Source organism: Pezoporus wallicus, unplaced genomic scaffold (assembly GCF_028554395.1).
Source record: "Pezoporus wallicus isolate ANWC-B61680 ecotype Strahan unplaced genomic scaffold, APGP_CSIRO_Pwel_v1 contig_4758, whole genome shotgun sequence".
NCBI classification, from domain to species: Eukaryota; Metazoa; Chordata; class Aves; order Psittaciformes; family Psittacidae; genus Pezoporus; species Pezoporus wallicus.
Genome location: NW_026641872.1, coordinates 313335 through 320153, shown reverse-complemented (window position 1 = coordinate 320153; position 6819 = coordinate 313335). Strand labels below are relative to the sequence as shown.

The following is a 6819-nucleotide window of genomic DNA, read 5'->3' as shown; positions in this document are numbered from 1 at the left end:
CTGTGGTGGCGTGACTGACCTGGGTGCTTGGACTGACCAAAAGGAGTCTGCTGCTGGGGCAAGCCAGATACTGCTGCATCGGGAGGACGATCCAGTATTGGACAATCTGGAGACCAAGGTTACAGGACGATCCAGAAGAGGACGATCCGGAAAAGGCTGGCCATGAAAATGGACTGAGAGGTAGAGGTAGCCCTTGATTTATTACAGTGCTTTTTAGAAAAGCAGGGAATTAAGCCTGATACTCTAAAGCAGCTAGCTGGTCTAGTGGCTGTAGGGAAGGCTAAGGGATTTTTTGTAGATCCTAATACAGTTTTTGAGGAGAGTGAGTGGCGAAAGTTTGGTGATGAGTTATTCGACTTGATGCTTGATGATGATAAAACGGCAAGGAAACTCGGTAAGCCCTGGAGAGAAGTAATAAATTGTATAAAAAATACAAGGCGGAAAAGAAAATTGCCGCTGTAGCAACAGAGAAACTAGGAACAGACGTCCCTGGTCGGTTGAAGCTGGGGGAAGATTATAACTCGTTTCACCCAACTCGCGGGGCACTCCCTGTGCTTGGAGCACAGGGTTTCCCCCCCCTTTCCTTTTCTCCCCCTCCTTCTTCATCAGAAGGTGCAGTGGAGGAGGTGCAACTCCCTGCTCCCCCACCACCCCAGTTGAGTTCCGAAAAGCAGAGGGATTCCAAAAGTAGGGACTTTGAAAAGGACAGAGAAAGTATATTAGAAGGGATACGCATGATAAATGTCTAGGAAGCCGAAAGGAAGAGGGCGGTGCCTCAGCGCCGGATCGATTGGGGAGCCATTTTGAAACACGCAGTAGAAAATAGAGATTATGCCCTAGCGGGAGATTTGGAAGACCTGCGAGCCTTTCCAGTGTGGTATGAACCAGATGGACTGGGAGGAGCACAGGGAACCCTTTATGCCCTAGATTGGAAATTTTTAACTCAGTTACGGAGTACAGTGAACGAGTCAGGATTACACGGTGAGCCCAGTAAACAGATGTCAGGTTATATATGGAGTGGTACAGTTTTATGCCCTGAAGACATTAAGGGAATAATTAGGATGATCATGACACAAGCGCAGCAGTTATTGTGGCAAGCGCATTGGCAGCAGCTCTGTGATAGACCATCAAATCTGCCCAGAGGCCAAAATGACCCGCTGTTTGGTGTTACAAAAGAACAATTGATGGGAACTGGGCGATTTGCTACTATAGACATTCAAGTGCAAATGGGGCCAGACGTTTGCCTGGAATCCATGCGTACTGCAGGGGAAGCCATTCAGAGGGTGCACACAGCACACACACACACACACACACACACACACACACCCGTACATGTCCATTAAACAAGGGGAAGATGAACTATTTGCTGATTTTGTGGATAGACTAACCACAGCCATCAGCACAGCTGATACTCCAGATTATATGAGGGGTCCGTTGTTGCGCCAGTGTGTCATGGAAAATAGCAATACCTACACAAAAGGTATCTTAGTTACCCTACCCACAGATGCCACCATAGAACTTATTTTAGAACACCTGAGCAGGGTGCCCGTAGGAGCTCAGGCACTACTTGTAGAAACTGTCAAAGCGATGGGAAAAGAGATCGCTCAGGCACAGAGGGAGGCAGCTCAGGCACAGGTACAGGCTTTTGCAGCGCTGGGTCCTCTCCCGTCCAACAATATAGTGCCGGCCCAACTAAGACGTGAATGCAAGCTGCCGCTTCGTTGTTTCCTATGTGGCAGAAGACATTTGAAATGAAACTGCAGAAAGACTGTCTGGTGCTCTAATTGTCAGCGAAACAGCCACAGCACAGAAGCCTGCAGCTGTTCGGGAAACGGACAGACGAGCGCGAATGGCTGCCGCGTGCAGATAACAATTGCGGCCCCCGTTCAGACCGCCACCCAGTGGCCAGCACCAAGTGCCATCAGCCGGGAGCTGCGGTCTGCAGCCGGCCTACGGCACGCCACAAGAGGGAGCCTCCGCTTCGACCTGCCAACCACAATGCATTCGACCCTCATTGATCAACCGCCGTGTAAGATCCCCACCGCTGTACAGGGACCACTAATAATCAATGGACAGGCCCATGAAGCGTTGCTGCTTGGGCGATCCTCCAGTGGACTGAAGGGTCTGTTTATTTTACCTGGACTGATTGATGCAGACTTTACTGGAGAAATTTGCACTTAGCTCAAACGTCATTTCCTCCGATTCATATCCCTGAGGGGAGTAAAATTGCCCAGCTTGTCCCCTTGCCACCATTAACTGCTGCAATGCAAGATATTGGCCCACTGGCCAAGCACGGGTCCCAAGGATTTGGCTCCATGGGAGGCCTTGTTATGTTAACTGTCCCAATGACCACCAGCCCCATAGTTGACTCCACATGGTCTTGAGGGAATCAGCGTCTAAATCTGCCAGCATTACTGGACACCGGAGCAGACATCACCATAATAAACACTGACAAGTGGCCACACTGGTGGCCGTGCCACCCTACCTTTGGCGGGGTTGAAGGCTCTGGCGGTACTGCTTCTGTGCAACGCAGCTCTGACTTAATACAGGTGGCCGTCGATGGTCAGATTGCCTCCATCTATGCAACCATCATGCTGTTGTCAAGTGGGGTCAATGCCCTAATCGGCCGAGATGTGCTAGACCAGCTGGGACTTGTGCTGACTAACCAACATTTTTAGGAGTGGTCGCTGCACAGTGGACGTTCCCGATCCAGCTCACATGGACTACTAACACCCCAGTGTGGGTCGAGCAGTGGCTGCTGAAAAAGGAAAGTCTAGAGCAAGTGGAAATTTTAGTGCAGGAGCAACTACAGCAGGGACATCTACGACCTTCTATGAGCCCATGGAATATGCCGATTTTTGTCATAAAAAAGAAATCAGGAAAATATAGACTGCTACAGGATTTGAGAGTTGTCAATGCACAGATACAAGCGATGGGTGCCTTGCAGCCAGGACTGCCCAACCCTGCTATGCTCCCTGAGGGTTGGCACCTGCTGATTATTGATCTCAAAGACTGCTTTTTCACAATTAAGCTGCATCCAGTAGACACCGCACGATTTGCCTTTACCTTGCCAACGCCAAATAAAGCAGCACCTTTTTGCCACTTTGAATGGACTGTATTGCCACAGGGCATGAAAAATAGCCCTGCCCTGTGTCAACTGTTTGTGGCCAATGTGCTCCAGCCCCTTCGCCGAATATGGCCAAGAACATTAATTTATCACTATATGGACAATATTTTATTCGCCCAAAATCAGCCCTTCACTACGGACCAAGAGACACTACTGGAGCAGCAACTGAGCAGGCAAGAACTCGTTATCGCGGCTGAAAAAATTCAGCGCGGCCCTGCTTGGAAATATTTAGGCTGGCATATTACGGAGGGCCAAGTATAACCGCAAAAACTGCAACTTCACATTCAAATATCAACCTTACATGACGCGCAATGCTTACTTGGAGATATCCAATGGCTACGTCCCATCGTGGGCATTTCAAACGATGACATTGACACCTTGAGACCTCTTCTGCAAGGTATCGGCCCAGCACGGCCAGTGCAACCCACGTCGGAACAGTGGCTAACCATTCAGTGCATTAGCACACCAATCGTACAGCGATGGGTTGACCGTCGAGACCCAGACCTTCCCATAGATCTTACAATACTATAAGGCCCTAAGCAACTTTTGGGTGTACTGACACAGTGCAAAAAGAAAAAGGGGGGGGAGGTGAAGATATTGGAATGGCTTTTTACCGCTATCCGACCCAGAACTACTATTCAACAGAAAACTGAAAATTTAGCAGAGTTGGTCCAAAAGAGCCGTATGAGGGTGTTACAACTAACGGCCCAGAACCCGGAACCATCTACTTGCCAATAAAATGGCGGGATCTTGAGTGGTATCTCCAGCATTCACAGGCGTTACAAGCCAGCCTGCTGTCTCAGGCTGTGGAGCTCAAGGTAGAACAGCTGCAATCCACCACCTTGTGCTGTATCAGCCAGCAAGAATGGATCAAGATACCAAAAAGGAGTGAGCGTCCGCTGGCCAATGCAGTAACGGTTTTTACAGACACGAGAAAGAAGTCTTTGCGTGCTGCGGCGATCTGGATGCAGGATGAGAAATGGCACCAGCAGATATTGGCCGCGGAAGCAGAGGACTCACTGCAAACCTTAGGACTGGCGGCGGTCGTTTGGACCTTTCTGAACTGGCATCACACAGAACTAAATGTAATCTCTGATTCTATGTATGTCACAGGTGTGGTTCAGCACATTGAGGATGCTCGACTGTCCTGGGTTCAGCAGTAGCAGTCATGTTTTTCCTTTGTGTTAACTGGTGCAGTGCTGTGTTTTGACTTCTAGCTTGAGAACAGTGTTGGTGAAGCCGATGTTTTCGGTTGTTGCTAAGTGATGTTTACCCTGACCAAGGACTCTGTGAGGCTCATGCTCTGCCAGGGAGGAGGGGAAGCTGTGAGGAAGCAGGGACGGGGCGCCTGACCCGGGCTAGCCGGGGAGGTATTCCATACCACAGCACGTCATGCTCGGGGTGAGGGGTAACTGGGAGTTACCCGGAAGGACAGGGGCTTCCGGGTGGAACTCGTTTTCTTGGCCGGTGGTATCGTATTCTCTTCCCTTGTTATTTTCCCTTATCATTGTTTTATCTGATAGTAGCGGTGGTGATTTGTTGCTGGACTGTTCTTGTCTCAACAAGGTGGGGGGGGGGGGGGGAGATGGACACGGACCTCGATTGTTGTCAGCTCGGCACCACTCACTGGGAGTGAGTGAACAAGTTACCTGACTGGGTTTAAACCACGACATTGACTCAGAGAGTGTCAAAACTGGTGGTTGTTCGACCTGCTGTGTCAGCTGCAGGCGGCCATTCACCAGTGGGGGTGTGCTTATGCCATCATCCATATACGGAGTCATAAATGATCACAGGGGTTGGGGGAAGGCAATGATAGAGCAGATCAATTAGTTTCCATTGCTGCACCTCTGAGCGACTTCGTAAAGGCCAGGGAGGCCCACAACACTTTTCACCAGAATGCCAAGGGACTATTCCGTCAATTTAAGATTACAATGGAAGAAGTGAGAGGCATTGTTAGGGCCTGCCCCAGCTGTAGCCATCATGGACCAGGACTGGGGATTGGGGTGAACCCTCGGGGCTTGGGCCCTTGTGAATTGTGGCAGATGGATGTCACACACGTGCAGCAGTTTGGGTGCCTAATGTATGTGCACATCACAATTGACACATATAGCAAATTCCTATGGGCTACCGCCCAGACAGGAGAAAAGGGTTCCCATGTAGTACAGGATCTAACCAGCTGCTTTGCAGTTATGGGAGTACCTCAGCAAATAAAAACGGACAATGGGCCTGCCTATGTAGGTGAGAGAATGCGCCAATTTTGTCAACAATGGGGAGTCAAACATGTGCTCAAGTGCATGGCCAAGTCGCGGCATCAGAGTCTAAGGTACCCATGATGGTCATGTACTGTGATCCCAGCACGGGCCTGTGGCGGGGCCCAGCAGAAGTGAAGTATATGGGGCGAGGTGATATGTGTGTGCTTACATCCACAGGTACACAATGGGTCCCCACGAAGTGGACTAAAACAGTGTCTTTATCTTCCCCTGCTGTTCCTGATAGTAATGAAAACTCCAGAAACAGCCAGTTATCTGCCTCCGCAGCCCAAGACCAACGTGCGGGTGACAATGGCTAATCTTACAAGACAGAACACCATTTGCCTCGCCTTATCTTCCCCTGGCAACCTGTTTTCAATCTGTTTAGTTGGTGTTCCTATAGATGACTGGCCCTGCCCGTCCACCATACCTGTGTGTAGCACTACCAAACTCAACAGCACAACAGATAATTGGGACGCTTGGGTACCCTATTTGCCTATTGTCCCCTATTGGGACAAGCGTCCAAGCCAAGGTGAATGGTACCGCGACAAATGTAAATTTTTAGTTTACAGGAACGCCAGCGTGTGGTGCAAGTATGCTTCCCACAACACTTCCCGATCTACCAATCATCCCCTGAAGTTGCCCAGTGGAGTGTTCCTGATTTGTGGCGATCGAGCCTGGCGTGGTATTCCCTCCAAAATAAAAGGGGACCTTGTTCCATTGGAAGACTGACATTGTTGACCCCCAACACTTCAATGATTCTTGATATGTCTCGACAGCACCATTTAAGGCGCTTAAAACGCTTTGTACATAGCTTTACTGCTAACTGTAGATCTGATGTAAAGTTTTGGTCACCTGACACTATTATAGCAGCTTCTTTTTTCGTGCCAGGTGTGGCTTCGGCCGGGGCCTTGGCTCAGTTAAACAAACTGGGTTGCTGGCTTGCTAAGCAGACAAATGCTACATCGAAGGCAATTTCTGATTTGTTGTTTGATGTTGACTCTGTGAGACATGCAACACTGCAGAACAGAGCCGCTATAGACTTTTTGTTGTTGGCACAGGGACATGGATGTGAAGAGTTTGATGGAATGTGTTGTATGAATCTTTCTGATCATTCTAATTCTATACACGCACAGCTGAAAACCCTGGCTCAGCTTACCCAACAATTGCAAGTGAGCAATGACCTAGGGATAACTAAATGGTTGTCCTCATGGGGCATTACAGGTTGGCTTAAAACACTGCTGTTTGAAGGATTGTGCTTATGTATCATTGTTATTTTAATCATTGTAGTTGTTAGACTTGCTGATAGTTGTGTAATGAAACAAGTGAACAGAATGACCCACAATGTTTTGCTCGCACAAAAGAAAAAAGGGGGAATTGTTGCAGAATGGCTCCAAGAGCAAGGCCATGGATCCTTAGAGGCCTTGTGCGAGCAAAGCAAAG

General features: G+C 49.2%; 1 protein-coding gene across 1 annotated transcript; it reads left to right on the top strand.

Annotated features, from left to right (window-relative positions):
* Nucleotides 1-1332: 1332 nt before the first annotated feature.
* Nucleotides 1333-4290, top strand: LOC130608034 (uncharacterized). Its single transcript, XM_057425623.1, is given in 4 exon segments — nt 1333-1635; nt 1792-2122; nt 2679-3598; nt 3895-4290. Coding segments are annotated over 4 exon segments (1950 nt in total).
* The last annotated feature ends 2529 nt before the right edge of the window (nt 4291-6819 follow it).